Genomic DNA, 18,613 nt, shown 5'->3' on the forward strand with positions numbered 1-18,613 from the left:
AGTGACTGACTCACGTGGGTAGAAAACTCCAGCCCCCTTGCTGAAAGGTGGGACCAGCTCTGTGGTGCAGACTGTGCTCCAGAGATCCGGTGAGGCCAGGTTAAACCCATCTCCAGCCAAAAGGCATTCTGGCCTAGCTCCCCTCTTGCCTTATCCTGCTTCTCTCCCCTTCTCCTGAGCCCACTCTCAATAAATCTCTTTCACAAGAATCCCAGGCTCTGTTTCTAGGGAGTTCAACCTAAGACACCAGGTCACAGGGATAAGAAGTGGTGACTTTGGCCTCGACCCAATGTGGGTCTGGCCCCAGAGCCCAAGCATTTGACCACTCACTCCTGTATATTACCTCCCACGCTGAGAAGGCCAACCCCACCAGGCCTGGGCTGCTGGGGCTCAGTACCCAGTCTGCAGCAATGACTCATGGAGAAAAGTCCTATGGATTTTGAAGTCAAAGGACCTGAGCAGCAAATGTAACCCTGAGACATTAAAATAGCTGATGTGCATTTAAAAGAGCAGGAAAGCAGAAGGCAACCCATGTTGCTTCCCTGTGACAGCAGTGTGGGGTCCTGCTAGAAGATCAAGGTTGACGCTGACACTGACCTCCTGCCATTTCTGCATCTGTCTCAGCCTACGTTTAATAGCTTCCTGGTTTCCTACAGACGCACACTACCCTACTACCCCACTGAGCTGCTGAAAAATCAAATGAAACCATGTTCAACGTTGTAGAAAGGGGTAAGGTGCAATGAGCCCAAAGGTGGCTGAGCTATTAGAGGCCGGCCATGATGCAGGCTGGGAGGTGCCCCTGACCTGGAGCAATGGGCACTGGTGAAGTGGTGAGTAGCCCAGGCCTGCTCCTACTCCCCCACTTTGGTCGTGAGACCTGGGGTAAGCCTGAGAGGGTTAGCATAGATGTTTTCCAAAGTCCCTCTTGGCTCTGCCAGACTGATTCCACACCCAGAATGACTATTCTCTTTTGTTTAGCTAAAATTAGTCTTTCTTAGACTTTGTTTTTCTTCTCCAGAAGTGTCCCTAAAAGCAGAGAAGCAGGAGACATATACTCTTAAGGACGGGAGTGAAAAAGGGTACAGCCCATAGCAGCCCACTGGCAAAGCATGGCATTTCTTTAAAGTTTATTATTTTATCTTGAAACTTCATGTATATTTAGCCTTCCAATAACATATCTATGTTTATCTTAAGATAAAAATAATGCTTTTTCTTCCCATGTCTCTGAGCAAAACTGGCCTGCTGGGAAGATGCACTACATTTATTCTGTAGCTTTGCATCCCCTCGGGGTGCTGGTATAAACCTCAGGTTCAGGCAGTCAGGCTGGATTCCTGGCCCGTGGGGGGGGTGGTAATTCCCACTAGGACCTTCCCATGAAGCAAAGTGGGGAACAGTCCCCCTCAAGACCTATCTTTGTGGTCTTCCTGTGATAGAATAATGGCTCCCCAAAGATGTCCATGTTCTAATCCCTGGAACCTGTGAATATGCTGTGTGACATGCCAAGGGGGAATTAACATTGCAGATGGAAATAAGGTTGCTAATCAGCTGATTTATAAAATAGGGAGATTTTCCTGGAGTCTGAATCCTGAATGATGGGTTGGGGGCTGCTCCACGGAAGGCCAATAAAGCAACTGAAATTGATAGGGACAGAGTAAAGGGACAAAGCAAATGATTAAATAGTTAATCCCACTAAGGTATCATAAGTAAAAGAAAAAAGTAAGGGAGACCCTGTAAGTGAATAATCACTCAAGAAAGCAGGCTTGCCTAGCAACAAAACCATGCAATAGAAGCATGAGACATGCCCCAAAACAATAAAACAATGGTGGAGTGAGACCCACATCCTGCCCAGGGAGGTCAGTAAGTTAATGACTCCTAGGACATGCTCCTCTGTGCACACTAAAAACAAAAACATAGGCAAGGTTGGACCAGAGTCTGGCTTGGCACAGCCGTGTGGCTAACAGGGTCTTGGTGCTCCAGACGGGTGTCAGGCCTGTGCCTCTGAGGTGGGAGAGCCGAGTTCAGGACACTGGTCCACCAGAGACCTCCCGGCTCCACATAATATCAAATGGCAAAAGCTCTCCAAGAGATCTCCATCTCAACGCTAAGACCCAGCTCCACTCAACGACCAGGAAGCTACAGTGCTGGACACCCCATGCCAAACAACTAGCAAGACAGGAACACAACCCCACCCATTAGCAGAGAGGCTGCCTAAAATCATAATAAGGTCTCAAACACCCCAAAACACACCACCAGACACGGTCCTGCCCACCAGAAAGACAAGATCCAGCCTCATCCACCAGAACACAGACACCAGTCCCCTACACCAGGAAGCCTACACAACCCACTGAACCAACCTTACCCACTGGGGGCAGACACCAAAAACAAAGGGAACTACGAACCTGGAGCCAGCGAAAAGGAGACCCCAAACACAGTAACTTAAGCAAAATGAGAAGACAGAGAAACACACAGCAGATGAAGGAGCAAGGCAAAAACCCACAAGACCAAACAAATGAAGATGCAATAGGCAGCCTACCTGAAAAAGAATTCAGAGTAATGATAGTAAAGATGATCCAAAATCGTGGAAATAGAATGGAGAAAATACAAGAAACGTTTAACAAGGACCTAGAAGAACTAAAGAGCAAACAAACAATGATGAAAAACACAATAAATGAAATTAAATATTCTCTAGAAGGAATCAATAGCAGAATAACTGAGGCAGAAGAACGGATAAGTGACCTGGAAGATAAAATAGTGGAAATAACTATCGCAGAGCAGAATAAAGAAAAACGAATGAAAAGAATTGAGGACAGTCTCAGAGACCTCTGGGACAATATTAAATGCACCAACATTAGAATTATAGGGGTCCCAGAAGGAGAAGAGAAAAAGAAAGGGACTGAGAAAATATTTGAAGACATTATACTTGAAAACTCCCCTAATATGGGAAAGGAAATAGTCAATCAAGTCCTGGAAGCACAGAAAGTCCCATACAGGATAAATCAAAGGAGAAACACACCAAGACACATATTAATCAAACTATCAAAAATTAAATACAAAGAAAAAATATTAAAAGCGGCACAGGAAAAACAACAAATAACATACAAGGGAATCCCCATAAGGTGAACAGCTGATCTTTCAGCAGAAACTCTGCAAGCCAGAAGGGAGTGGCAGGACATATTTAAAGTGATGAAGGGGAAAAACCTACAACCAAGATTACTCTACTCAGCAAGGATCTCATTCAGATTCGACGGAGAAATTAAAACCTTTACAGACAAGCAAAAGCTAAGAGAATTCAGCACCACCAAACCAGCTTTACAACAAATGCTAAAGGAACTTCTCTAGGCAGGAAACACGAGGAAGGAAAAGACCTACAATAACAAACCCAAAACAATTAAGAAAATGGTAATAGGAACATACATATCAGTAACTACCTTAAATGTAAATGGATTAAATGCTCCAACCAAAAGACATAGACTGGCGGAATGGATACAAAAACAAGACCCGTATTTATGCTGCCTACAAGAAACCCACTTCAGACCTAGGGACACATACAGACTGAAAGTGAGGGGATGGAAAAAGATATTCCATGCAAATGGAAATCAAAACAACGCTGGAGTAGCAATTCTCATATCAGACAAAACAGACTTTAAAATAAAGACGATTACAAGAGACAAAGAAGGACACTACATAATGATCAAGGGATCAATCCAAGAAGAAGATATAACAATTGTAAATATTTATGCACCCAACATAGGAGCACCTCAATACGTAAGGCAAATGCTAACAGCCATAAAAGAGGAAATTGACAGTAACACAATCATAGTAGGGGACTGTAACACCCCACTTTCACCAATGGGCAGATCATACAAAATGAAAATACATAAGGAAACACAAGCTTTAAATGATACATTAAACAAGATGGACTTAATTGATATTTATAGGACATTCCACCCAAAACCAACAGAATACACCTTCTTCTCAAGTGCTCATGGAACATTTTCCAGGACAGATCATATCTTGGGTCACAAATCAAGCCTTGGTAAATTTAAGAAAATTTAAATCGTATCAAATATCTTCTCCAACCACAACCCTATGAGGCTGGATATCAATTACAGGAAAAAAACTGTAAAAAATACAAACACATGGAGGCTAAACAATACACTACTAAATAACCAAGAGACCACTGAAGAAATCAAAGAGGAAATCAAAAAATACCTAGAAACAAATGACAATGAAAACACAACGACCCAAAACCTATGGGATGCAGCAAAAGCAGTTCTAACAGGGAAGTTTATAGCAATACAATCCTACCTCAAGAAACAAGAAACATCTCAAATAAACAACCTAAACTTACACCTAAAACAATTAGAGAAAGAAGAACAAAAAACTCCCCAAACTTAGCAGAAGGAAAGAAAGCATAAAGATCAGATCAGAAATAAATGAAAAAGAAATGAAGGAAACAATAGCTAAGATCAGTAAAGCTAAAAGCCGGTACTTTGAGAAGATAAACAGAATTGATAAACCACTAGGCAGACTCATCAAGAAAAAAAGGGAGAAGACTCAAATCCATAGAATTAGAAATGAAAAAGGATAAGTAACAACTGACACTGCAGAAATACAAAGGATCAGGAGAGATTACTACAAGCAACTCTATGCCAATAAAATGGACAACCTGGAAGAAATGGACAAATTCTTAGAAAAGCACAACCTTCCGAGACTGAACCAGGAAGAAACAGAAAATAAACAGACCAATCACAAGCACTGAAATTGCGACTGTGATTAAAAATCTTCCAACAAACAAAAGCCCTGGACCAGATGGCTTCACTGGTGAATTCTATCAAACATTTAGAGAAGAGCTAGCACCTATCCTTCTCAAACTCTTCCAAAATATAGCAGAGGGAGGAACACTCCCAAACTCATTCTACGAGGCCACCATCACCCTGATACAAAACCAGACAAAGATCACAAAGAAAGAAAACTAAAGGCCAATATCACTGATGAACATAGATGCAAAGATCCTCAACAAATTACTAGCAAACAGAATCCAACAGCACATTAAAAGGATCATACACCATGACCAAGTGGGGTTTATCCCAGGAATGCAAGGATTCTTCAATATATGCAAATCAATCAATGTGATAAACCATATTAACAGATTAAAGGAGAAAAACCATATGATCATCTCAATAGATGCAGAAAAAGCTTTTGACAAAATTCAACACCCATTTACAATAAAAACCCTCCAGAAAGTAGGCATAGAGAGAATTTAGTAAAGGCTATATATGACAAACCCAGAGCCAACATCGTTCTCAATGGTGAAAAACTGAAACCATTTCCTCTAAGATCAGGAACAAGACAAGGTTGTCCACTCTCACCACTATTATTCAACATAGTTTTGGAAGTTTTAGCCACAGCAATCAGAGAAGAAAAAGAAATAAAAGGAATCCAAATCAGAAAAGAAGAAGTAAAGCTGTCACTGTTTGCAGATGACATGATTCTATACATAGAGAATCCTAAAGATGCTACCAGAAAACTACTAGAGCTAATCAATGAATTTGGCAAAGTAGCATGATACAAAATTAATGCACAGAAATCTCTTGCGTTCCTATACACTAATGATGAAAAATCTGAATGAGAAATTAAGGAAACACTCCCATTTACCACTGCAATAAAAAGAATAAAATACCTAGGAATAAACCTACCTAAGGAGACAAAAGACCTGTATGCAGAAAACTATAAGACACTGATGAAAGAAATTAAAGATGATACAAACAGATGGAGAGATATACCATGTTCTTGGATTGGAAGAATCAACATTGTGAAAACGACTATACTACCCAAAGCAATCTACAGATTCAATGCAATCCCTATGAAACTCAATGTCATTTTTCACAGAACTAGAACAAAAAATTTCACAATTTGTATGGAAACACAGAAGACCCCGAATAGCCAAAGCAATCTTGAGAAAGAAAAACGGAGCTGGAGGAATCAGGCTCCTGGACTTCAGACTATACTACAAAGCTACAGTAATCAAGACAGTATGGTACTGGCACAAAAACAGAAATATAGATCAGTGGAACAGGACAGAAAGCCCAGAGATAAACCCACGCACATATGGTCACCTTATCTTTGATAAAGGAGGCAAGAATATACAATGGAGAAAAGACAGCCTCTTCAGTAAGTCGTGCTGGGAAAACTGGACAGTTACTTGTAAAAGAATGAAATTAGAACACTCCTTAACACCATACACAAAAATAAACTCAAAATGGATTAAAGACCTAAATGTAAGGCCAGACACTATAAAACTCTTGGAGGAAAACATAGGCAAAACATTCTATGGCATAAATCACAGCAAGATCCTTTTTGACCCACCTTCTAGAGAAATGGAAATAAAAACAAAAATAAACAAATGGGACCTAATGAAACTTAAAAGCTTTTGCACAGCACAGGAAAACATAAGATGAAAAGACAACCCTCAGAATGGGAGAAAATATTTGCAAATGAAGCAACTGACAAAGGATTAATCTCCAAAATTTACAAGCAGCTCATGCAGCTCAATATCAAAAAAACAAACAACCCAATCCAAAAATGGGCAGAAGACCTAAATAGGCATTTCTCCAAAGAAGATAAACAGATTGCCAACAAACACATGAAAGGATGCTCAACATCACTAATCATTAGAGAAATGCAAATCAAAACTACAATGAGGTATCACCTCACACCGGTCAGAATGGCCATCCTCAAAAAATCTAGAAACAATAAATGCTGGAGAGGGTGTGGAGAAAAGGGAACCCTCTTGCACTGTTGGTGGGAATGTGAATTGATACAGCCACTATGGAGAACAGTATGGAGGTTCCTTAAAAAACTAAAAATAGAACTACCATATGACCCAGCAATCCCACTACTGGGCATATATCCTGAGAAAACCGTAATTCAAGAAGAGTCATGTATCACAATGTTCACTGCAGCTCTATTTACAATAGCCAGGACATGGAAGCAACCTAAGTGTCCATCAACAGATGAATGGGTAAAGAAGATGTGGCACATATATACAATGGACTATTACTCAGCATAAAAAGAAACGAAACTGAGTTATTTGTAGTGAGGTGGATGGACCTAGAGTCTGTCATACAGAGTGAAGTAAGTCAGAAAGAGAAAAACAAATACCGTATGCTAACACATATATATGGAATCTAAAAAAAAAAAAAAAGGTTCTGAAGAACCTAGGGGCAGGACAGGAATAAAGACGCAGAGGTAGAAAATGGACTTGAGGACACGGGGAGCTGGGACGAAGTGAGAGAGTGGCATGGACATATATACACTGCCAAATGTAAAACTGATAGCTAATGGGAAGCAGCCACATAGCACAGGGAGATCAGCTCGGTGCTTTGTGACCACCTAGAGGGGTGGGATTGGGAGGGTGGGAGGGAGACGCAAGAGGGAGGAGATATGGGGATATATGTATATGTATAGCTGATTTACTTTGTTATAAAGCAGAAACTAACACACCATTGTAAAGCAATTATACTCCAATAAAAATGTTAAATATATACATATAGGGAAAAGATGACATTATACTGAAACCTGAGATAATCTACCATATTTTAGTATATTTTACCGCCTTTTTGCTCATTTTCATAGCACCACGACAGTCCCGGTTTGACCATGTAGGACAAGAAAACTCCCTTACCTGACGTGGAGGAGGAAGTGATGATGGAAGCTTGACGTCTACTCAAGAACGAGGAAGATGGGGGCCTTCTTCACCTCCCCGCTTTTCCTTTGATTATAAAACCTGGGCCACTAAGTTCTCGGCATGGCACTCCCTTGCCTTCCTGCTTGTATCTCTCACAGCGCTCTACACTAATAAACTCTTTCCTTACCTGTCACTTTGCCTCTTGTTGAATTCTTTCTATGCCTAGACAGAAGAGCCTATGCTCTACTAAGGCCTGGAATGCATTCTGTGGTTTCAAAATGAACAGAGGCGCACATCTGGGGCCTGGCGCTCACCCCCATAAAGCCTGGTGCTTCAGTGTGGGCACCATGGGAATACCCAGGGCTCTTCGAGGGATGGCCTCCCAGCCCAGACTGGCAACAGTTAACATTAAAGGCCCCTGACTGAAACAGGCCCAAAGTGAGCTTAAAGGCCTGGGGTCTTCATCACACAGAGATGGTTTTATTCCTGACTTTCCTTTAGACAAACTTTGATACGTATCTGCTAAATCAGCCTGATTAATTCCATTATTCAGTTCCTCTATGTTCTTGCTTATTTTTGCCTGGCTGATCTGTCCAAGACTGAGAGAGAGATGTTGTGGCTCCCAATACTATTGTGTTTGTGTCAATTCTCCTTTGTATTTTAACAGGCTTTTCTTTATATATTTCAGTGAGATGTAATGTATAGCAATAATGGTCCATGAGTGTGATATTCTCAGGGTGAATTGTACCCTTATCTATAGAAAACGACTTCCTTAATCCTGTTTAACACCTGTACCTTGAATTCTCTTTATTCTAATGTGAACACTGGATCCTTGCTGCAGTTTAGTTTGCTTGATATACTTTTGCCTGACTTTTACCTTTGACCTTTCTGTGTCACTGTGTTGTAAATATAACTATAGTTAGTTCTTCAAAACACAATCTGAAAGTCTTTGCCTCTTCATAGGGAGTTTGACCTATTTGAATTTATGGTCAGAATGACTATATTTGGTCTGCAGTTTTAGTTTATACTTTCTGGTTTTCACATTTGCTTTCTGTTTTTTGATATGTGGACTAGATTTCTTTGCTTTTATCTTCCATGTTTCAGGAGCTTCAGGTTCTATTTGTATTATAGCATACTTACCGTTAAGTTATTCAAAGCCTTTTTTAACTTATATTTTTCTAATTATGAAACTCATAAGCAAAATAGTCTCTTTTGAGTCCCTCTCCTACTTAAGACCAGGAGTTTAGCACCCAATTTTTTTTTTACTCACTTCTTTGGCTCTGTTAATGGAATTTGGGTTTTTATATCTCAATTACTGTTATTACAGTATCTATTTGCATTGCATGTATATGCACGTTTGCTTTCAAAATGAATTTCTGCATCTGCATACACTTTTATAACAACTTTTTATAATGACTACTTAGCTCTCTCTCCACGGGCTTTTGTGATCCCTGCTCACCTGCTTCTGTCATGACCTCAGCTATAAAGTTTGCTATCGTTCTCGGCAGGCTGATAAAGGACTTCAAGGATTAACTTCAAGAAGGGCACTGGCTAGTAGTACATCATGTGAGTCTCACACATCGGAGAATGTCTCCCAGTTGCTCCATCATCTCTGGGATTGAATGTTGCAAGGGAGTCGAGGGGGCCTGGTTTTGCACCTTTGTGGGAAATTTGTTTTTTTCTGGGCTAGATACTTGTAGATTTTCCCCTTTCTGTTTGTATTTCAAAACTTCTGACAAAATGTGTCTGGGTATTACTCTCTATTCACCAATTCTGCTAGAATGCAGAAAGGCCAGCTAGACTGCACATACAGTCTGCACATTTCCTTATGAAACTGTTGACTTTGTAATTTCAAAATGGTTGAATATCGGCAATTTTGTAAGGTCCAATCTAGTAGATCTCTCTTGAGCCCACTTAAGTTTGTCACCTATTTTTTTTTTAAGTAAACTTCTTATTTGAGAATAGTTTTAGATTTATGGAAAAATCACAAAGAGAGTATATAGAGTTCCCATATGTCCTCACCCAGTTTCCCCTATTATTAACATCTTACGTTAATATAGTACATTTGTTATAAATAATGAATCAATGTCAATTCATTATTAACTAAAGCTCATACTTTATTCAGATACCCTTAGTTCTTTTCTCTAGTGTCCTTTTTCTATTCCTGGATCCCATTCAGGATACCACATTATATATCATTGTCATGTCTCTGTAGGCTACTTTTGGCTTAGACATTCCTTAGTTTTGAAGACCTAGACGGTTTTGAGGAGCATTGGTCAGGTATTTTGCAGAATGGCCTGCAACAAGAATTTACCTAATGTTTTTCTCATGGTTAGACTGGAGTTATAGGTTTTGGGGAGGAAGAACACAGAGGTAAAGTGCCCTTCTCACCACATCATATCAAAGGTACATACTATCAACATGACTTATCACTGTTGATGCTGACCTTGGTCAACTGGTTGAGGTAGTTGTCAGATTCTTCCACTCTAAAGTTACTCTTCTTTTCCCCCCTTTTCATCCTGTGCTCTTTGGAAGGAAGTCACTTAACAAGTGGGTAGTTCTGCTCTACCTCCTTGGGCCTGAAATATCTACATAAATTATTTGGAATTCTTTGGCATAGGAGATTTGTCTATTCTCTCCCATTTACTTACTCAATCATGAGTATCTGTTTTATACTTTGGGTTATAATCCAACACCACTTTTATTTTATTGCTCAAATGTCCCAGCTTTGGCCACTGGGAGCTCTTTCAGTGGCTCTTTCAGTTGGCTGCTGTACTCTTCTGACACACCTCCATCAGTGTGTGTTGTTGATGTGGTTTGAGCACGTCCTTAACTTTCTGGCACTACAAGATGCTCCAGGATCATCTTGTATGTTTCCTGTCCCAGTCCTAGAGTCAGGCATTTCTCCAAGGAGCCCTGGTTCCTTTTCATGGAGAATGGTATTAGAAACCAAGATCTGGGTGGTAGTTGTGCTTGTTGATACTGAGATTCCTGTTTTGTTTTTGATTTTGGTTCTGTTTCATTTGTCCCAGTTTTCCCTTAGGATCTCCCTTCTCCAGTGTCCATAACTTATCTTTCCTCTCATTAGACTGATCTCTTTGACCGTTTCCTCTGAATTCTGGCAAAGCAATTCAAGTTTGTCCTCCATATTACTGATTTTTAGTTTCCTTGGCATTAACTCTGCTCTCTACTACCTCCAATGCAGATTTTAATTCTGCTAGTTGCTATTTAGTTATCTTCCTTGTCCTCTGTACTTCCTTCTCTATCTTATCCCAGAGCAAACCAAAGATTTGCTTTTTCTCTAAGCTTTCCAGAAGTTAATTTTCTTTGTTCCTGAGTATTTTATCCTTGTGTTCTCTGTTAGCTTTGTCTGTCCAGACTTGGTATTTTGTTTACACACACTCAGCAAATGTGTTGAGCAAATTAGGTTTGGTTCCAGGTGCTGGGGAACAAAACAGTGACCAAGACAGACAGAAAGTGCTGCCTCCTAGAGCTTACATCCTAGTGGGAGGAGACAGATGACAAAACAACTGGGTAAAATGTATAGGAGGTCAGATATTATCATGGGTTAATCTGTATCTCCCAAAGATATGTAGAAATCCTAACTCCCAATACCTCAGAATGTGACCTCATTTGAAACCAGGGTCGTTGTAGATGAAATTAGTTAAGATAAGGTCATATTGGAGTAGGGTAGGCTCTTAATCCCACATGACTAGTGTCCTAATAAGATGATGTGAAGAGAAAAGGGGGAAATGTCAGTGAAGGCAAAGACTGGAGTTACACAGCCACAAGCCAAGGAACATCAAGGATTGCCAGTGATACTAGAAGCTTAGAGAAAGGTACGGAAGAGTCTCCAAGGCTGCTAGAGAGCACAGCCTTGTCGACATCTTGACCTTGGACTTCTGGCCTCAAGGTGTGAGAGAATAAACTTCTGTTGTTTTAAGCCACCTAGTTTGCGGTACTTTGCTATGGCAGCCCCAGGGCACTGATACAGATGTCCATCAGTGAAATGGAGAAAATTAGCAGAAAGGGGAGGTGGGAGTGCGAGGGGCAGGGATTTAAATTTTAAATAAAGCCTCTGGGAAAAGGGGACAACTGAGAAAAAACTAGAAGAAGATGCAAGAAGGAGCCATGCAGGTTCTGGGGGAAGAGCACTCCACACAGAGGGGATCCTTTGCCAACAGCCTGAGCAGGCTGTCCTTGGCTCTGCTCTCCCGGGCTTATGTGCTGCTGGAATCCTTTCTCAGAACTGCAGCTGTGTGGGGCGGTGGAGAAGCTGGACCATGGCATTGCCCAGATCTGAGTTTGAATTCCAATGCACCACTTTCCAGCTGGGTGACTAGGGGTGAGTTCTTAACCTCGTTGAGGCGCAAGTTCCCCATCTGTGAAACGGGGATACAAAAATTCTCTCTGTCCCAGGGCTCTGGGGAGGGCTGAATGGGCAAGTGAAGGTCAAGGGCTCTGCAGGGGGGCCTGGCCCTTGCTCAATGCACTGGAAAGGCCAGCTGCTGTTTTCATCAGCGTTCATATCACTCCTGCTTCTGTTGGAATTAGTTGGCTGATGAGCAGAGCACCCGGTTCCATCCATCCCCAGTTTCTTGTAGACTTTCAACTAATGCGTCTGCTCCACACATAAAGGCTCTTTAAATTTTAAAGCCCACAGAATTCCGCTGGGCCTCTGAGGTGCAGGAAGCTATTTCCAGTGCCCACCCTGGGGAGACACTGTGTGTGGCAGGAGAATGTCAGCGCAGCACCAGAGCCCCGTCCACCCCAGCCCCACCCCAAGTGGTCCCTGCAGAGCAGGCACTCCACTCCTCTGATCCTCCGGGCCTCTGCACAGCCAGACTCCACCCTCAGGCCACATTGTCTGTGGAGGAAGAGCTGGGCAGATCCAGCCCCAGACACCTAGGCTGCTAGCAGGCCCTCCCTAGCTACAGTTTCCTCATCTGCAGAGGCTCCCAGGGCTGAAATGTCAATGCAGATGTGGTATCTGCTCCTGAGCAGGTGACAAACAACTGGTGCTCTGCTCCCCTGCTCCCCATCTCTGGGTCTCAGTCTCCCCATATGTGAACTGAGGGCTTCATGAGCTCTAAACTGCCACCTGCTCTGATTGGTATAACCTGGGACCAGCCCAAGAGAGAAGGGACATGTCAGCAGTTGGCATCTGGGGCCTCAGGAGACTTTCAATGTGGGCATGACGAATGGAAGAGTAAGGTGACAGCTCTAACTATGTCAGTACCTGCTTATAATCCCCCAGCAGCTCCCCACTGCCCTCAGGATAAAAGACCAAACTTCTTAGCTCAACATCCAAGGCTCATGGAAACTGGCTCCAAATTCTGTTTTCGGCCTCAGCATCTTTCCCATGGCCCCACCCCGGTACTCCAGCCTCCTGGAATTCCTGCTGATCCCAAGTGCACAGTGAGCATGGCTGTCCTGCCCTTTGATATTCACCCTGCAGGTCTCATTCCTGCCCATCCTCTGTGGCGGAGCCTTGTCTGAACCCTCCCCCAGGAGGGATGAGTCACTTCCTCCCTTTGTTCCCCAGCCCCTCCGTTCCTGGTACCCCTGAGAGGTATCTGCCTTCCTTACCAGCTCTGAGTGACCTGAGGACATTGGCAGGCCTGACGGTGTCTGTGAGCCCAGGAGAGTGTGTGGCACAAACACGGTGTTTGAGAGAGTTTGGGGAATGAATGGACAGATGACAGTTAGGAACTACTTACAACTGGGCAAACATCTAGTTGACCCTTCTGTTCCTGGAGTGAGTGTCACTGGAGGGGGTCAGGAGCCTGAGCTTTCAGTCCCAACAACAGTACTTCCTTGCTGTGGGTTTGGGCAAGAGAGTTCCTCTCTCTGAGCCTCTTCACAACAGACATGATAATAATTGCACCCTGGTTGCCTCTCAGGCTGGGTTGAGAGATACAGAATCACCCAGCAAGCTCCACATGGCTGTGCACCTGGCAATCAGACCTCTGGCCAGTGCTGGACAACCAGCACTGGGGACAGCCAAGGGAAGCCAGCTTCTGAGAGCTTCTCCTCATATGTCCGATGCCAAGGATGAAATGAAACAGCCTGAATTCGAGACTCCTTCAAAGTCAGGGGATTGGGGGAACCCCAGGAGCATGCGGTCAGTCTGTCCTCTGGGCTGTGGCCAGCTGCACCTACCTTAAGCTTTTTGACACTGGTGCAGGGATCATTGGAGAAGCTCTCAGTGTCTGAAATCTCGATGTCCTCACCATACAGAACCCCGGTCAGGTCGTTCCTCACCTGCCAGCAAAGAGAAAGCAGAGGGTGGGTGTGCTGGCGGCCACAGGAAGGGCCAGTTCAGAGGGGTCGTCCTGGGAAGTGGCTCAAATGGGCAGGGTGATTTTCTCCATCAACGCACAAAAGGAGTGGGTTTTATCTTCGTTAAAAACTAGAGTGCCCCCTGGGGCCTTGGAGATCTCCCAGTCCCACTCCACACTTGACACATAGGCATAAGGAGGCCAGACAGGGAAGGGGCTTACTAAAGTTGCCCAGGAATTTCCTGGAAGAATTAAGACAAGCACCCAAGTCTCTGGACTTTCATGCTGGTGTTTCATACTATCTCCAAATCAGATTAGTTAAGTACATCATGCTGTCTCCAAATCAGACTATTCAAATACTTCTTTATTTATATTTTGCATTATTTATTTGCAATATTACTTCATTTCTAGGGTGAAGAAATAGCTGAGATATTCATATAGACAAAGTAAAACAGAGGAGAGAGTAAGGGGGTATGGAATCAGCCTGAGATGTTAAACATAACTATGTGTCTGCTGACACACAGAATGACTAACATCTATGTGCTTGGAAAGCAGAAAGCTGCAAACTCCAGTGTTCACACAGACTAGCCAATGTGTGAAGCAGCCTGTGTGGAAGGATACTAGGGAGTGGTGGGGACTGTGGCAAACTGGTGACTATATGCCTCACCTAAAGATGGCACTTACTGCTCAGCTCCAAACATGCTATGCCAGAATGTTGGTCCAGAGTCACCAGACCTTCTGATTTTGGGGGGGTGAAATCAGAAATCCAGATTTTTATTTTTATTTATTTATTTCTTGGCCACGCTGCACAGTATGCAGGATCTTAGTTCCCCAACCATGGCTCGAACCTGTGCCCCCTGCAATGGAAGCAAGGAATCTTAACCACTGGACGGCCAGGGAAGTCCCTAGATTTTTAAAATACAGGATCTCCCACATTTTAAAATGTTGATATTATTTTCAATTTTTTTTTAAAAACAAAGTTAGGACCAAAACAAATAAATCTGAAATCTGTATCTGGCCCATGTCCATGACTGTATACCCTCTGACATAAAGCCATGGAAACGAGACTGTGTGTTTTAGTAGACAGAACCAGGTGGGAGTTTTGGGACCCAAGTTCCAGGTCTTGCTCTGGCACTGAGTTGCTTGTGACCTCGGCCTCTCTGTGTGACCCTTTCCCTCTTAGGGCTTCAGTCTCCTCCTCTTCAAGAGAAGATGATCTTTAAGAGCACTTCTTGTTCCTACCCATTAAGATGGCTATTATCAAAAACCAAAACCCAGCAAGTGTTGATGAGGATGGGGATAAATTGGAACCCTTGTGCACTGTTAAAATTACCCATCATATGGTAATACGATCCAGCAATTCTACTTCTGGTTATATACCCAAAAGAATTGAAAGCAGGGACTCAAAGAGATATTTGGACACTCATGTGCATAGCAGCATTATTCACAAGAGCAAAAGGTGGAAGCAACCCAAATATCCACCAACAGATGAATGGATAAACAAGTTGTGGTTTATATATACAATGGAATATTATTCCGCCTTAAAAAGGAATGAAATTTTGATATATGCTACAACATGGATGAACCTTGAAGACGTTATCCTAAGTGAAATAAGTCAGATGCGAAAGGACAAATATTGTAAGATTCCACCTAGATGAGGTACCTAGAGTAGTCAAATTCATAGAGACATAAAGGAGAACAGTAGCTCCTAGGGGCTGGGGGATGGGGGAATGAAGAGTTATGGGTACAGAGTTTCTGTTTGGGATAATGGAAAGTTCTGGAGATGGCTGGTGGTGCCTCTTGCATAACAATATGAAGGTACTTAATGCCTCTGTAACGTAAATTTAAAAATGGTTAAAATGGTAAATTTGATGTTATGTACATTTTACCATGATTAAAAAAAAAAGCACTTCTTGTTTCAACAAGTGGTGGATCCTCCCAATGTATGTATCAAAATGTTTTGAATAATTTGGCCCTGAATGTCACAGGATGGTCACTGGGAAGCCACCACCATAGAAGGGGAACAAAGGGGGTTTCAGTGGGAACTGCTGTATTTCATTTCTTTAAAAGAAATATTACCCAAATAGAGCAAAATGTGAACACATTAATTCTGGGTGGCTAGTCCATGGGTGTTTGGTGTTCTGTGCTTTTCTGAATGCTCGAAATACTTTGCAATAAATGTTTTGTAAAAAGAATGACACTGCCGCAGTCAGGGTGAACCTTGTCCATCCTTAGTTTTTACCTCTATTTTGATGGAAGATTGGGAGCTAGTTGCTTGAAAAAAAAGTTGACTTTGCCATTACAGTTCATTTCTGCTGCGTCAAATCCTTTTTGCCTTTTTTAAAAAATAAATTTTATTTTATTTATTTATTTTTGGTTGCATTGGGTCTTCGTTGCTGCATGTGGGTTTTCTCTAGTTGCGGTGAGCAGGGGCTACTCTTCATTGCAGTGCGTGGGCCTCTCACTGCGGTGGCTTCTCTTGTTGCAGAGCACAGGCTCTAGGCGTGCGGGCTTCAGTAGTTGTGGTGCACGGGCTCAGTAGTTGTGGCTCGTGGGCTCTAGAGCGCAGGCTCAGCAGCTGTGGCACACAGGCTTAGTTGCTCCGCGGCATGTGGGATCTTCCTGGACCAGGGCTCTAACCCGTGTCCCCTGCATTGGCAGGCAGGTTCCCAACCACTGTGCCACCAGGGAAGTCCCTCAAATCCTTTTTGGATGCGGGTGGGGTTCCATTATTAGTTTTGTGTGTCATGAGGGTGCTGTGGAGCAACAACAATTATTAAACACAGAAAATGTGCAAACTCGGCCCTGCTGGAAGGCAACACAGCCAATTCACAGACTACTAAGACATGCACAGTCGAGCCGCGGCTGTCCACGTCCATGCCACCCAGAGCTAGGGAAACTACTCGAACTCTCTTGAGTCTCAGCCTTTTCACCTATAAAATGGGGGCAATACAGCATGTAACTTACAGGGCCCAGCAAAAACACCGAGGATGTGGAATGGCTTTGGAAATTCTGAAGTTCTTTACGCTGCTTAAAAGCTGGAATGATCATTTCCAGGCCTAAGACGCAGCATCAAGGCTGTCAGTGGCTTGCAGTATCTATCTGTGAGTAAGCGTGTGCATGAGAGCTGTATATAATTAACGGCAGAAAAAATATTTTACAGGCAGTCACAACTCGAAACAAACAAAACCAAAACACCCTAGAGGTTACCTCATTCTGCCCCTAATTTCACAAATGAGGAAACTGAGGTGTGACTCCCAGGCCAGTGCTCTCTGAATGGTCCCAGGCTGGCTCTTCTGGATCCTGCCAGATGTGGACAGTTCCTAAGGCTTATGAGCCAGAACAGGTCAGAACAGATGGTTGGTGACATTAGGCACTCACTGATCATAATTTCAGCACAAAGAAGTCTGCTCAGCTTGAGCATTTATTCTCATGGACTTTTTTAGGGAAAGCAAATGGAAAAAAACAGTAATAAATGATATTTTAAAATAACCAAAGCATGTTAAAGAAATAATGCAATTGATCCACCTCACAAGGAAAAAAATCCACACTCCCACGTGTGGCTAGAAGGATCATTCATTGCACTGGTTAAAGATTATTAAGTAAGTTAGAAAAAAAAACCTTTTTTTTTTCATTCTGGTACTGCAGGTATCTCCTGTTTTACAGGGCCAATATCTTTTATCAGCTTGCTAAAAACTACATTTCAGCAAACTGCATCCTATTTTTTACTCACCTCCACTATAAAAGCAGAAATATGTTCTTCCTGGAAAGGAGTGACACTTAATTCTCAAGAAAATAGAATACATTCATACATACACACACACTCAAGTATAGCCAGAGTCCCACTGGGGGCCTAATCTGCATATGGGGCCCAGGGAGGCAGCCATCAGGAGTCTGATTTGCTGAAAGGCCCTGGCCATCCTGGGAGGAAGGGGGAGAGATGGGTGCTGATGGGCAGGGAAGGGACAGAGAAGAAGGCTGCCCCATCACCTAGAAGGGAGGGTCAGGGCTGCCAGTGGAGTGAGGAAGACCATGAGCGGGGCCCTGAGTGCTGCTAGAAGGGAGATTAGGAAGGGTTGAGTCCTTAAAAGCTGGGCCCTCCGGGCCAGCTCACGGGGCTGAGATTGCCTAAGGGAAGAACTCTCCCTGCTTCTGGAGCAATGAATCCCAGTCCTGGCCATCGGAGCAAATCTGAAAGGAGCACAGCTCACTCGGCACCAGGGAGAACCAGTGGGTCAGAGCTCTAGGAATAAATAATCGAAAATAGGCTTGGAGGCAACAGCTGTTGATTTTCCCCCCAAGAACTGGTATGGACTGTGGATGCGAAGTAACACCAGAAAGCGTGTCCCTAAAGCAGTGGTTCTCAAAGTGTTCCCCCTGGACCAGTAACACCAGCATCACCTGAGGGAACTTGTTAGAAATGCAAATTCTTGGGCCCACCTCAGACCTACTGGGTCAGACACTCTGGGGTGCGGTCCAGCAATCTGTGTTTTAGTCAGCCCTCCAGGTGATTCTGATATATTTTCAAGTTTGAGGACCACTGTCCTAAAGAAGGCAGGACAAGTTTTAAGCAAACCATTGATAATGGTATGAAAAAATGCTTTTTATGGCTTGGATATTTTCTGCTTGATTAGGAGACCAC

The 18,613-nt window shown here is 43.0% G+C and overlaps 1 protein-coding gene across 3 annotated transcripts in view; it reads right to left on the reverse strand.

Annotated features, from left to right (window-relative positions):
• GABBR2 (gamma-aminobutyric acid type B receptor subunit 2) overlaps positions 1 to 18,613 on the reverse strand; it is a 363,159-nt gene that overhangs the window by 172,129 nt on the left and 172,417 nt on the right. For all 3 annotated transcript variants that reach the window (XM_082403891.1, XM_082403890.1, XM_082403892.1), the window contains exon 4: positions 13,853 to 13,954. In XM_082403891.1, the coding sequence (XP_082260017.1) occupies positions 13,853 to 13,954 (102 nt within the window). The remainder of the gene's footprint in view (positions 1 to 13,852; positions 13,955 to 18,613) is intronic.

The sequence above is a fragment of the Balaenoptera borealis genome (genome assembly GCF_965194805.1).
Source record: "Balaenoptera borealis genome assembly, chromosome: 8".
NCBI classification, from domain to species: domain Eukaryota; kingdom Metazoa; phylum Chordata; class Mammalia; order Artiodactyla; family Balaenopteridae; genus Balaenoptera; species Balaenoptera borealis.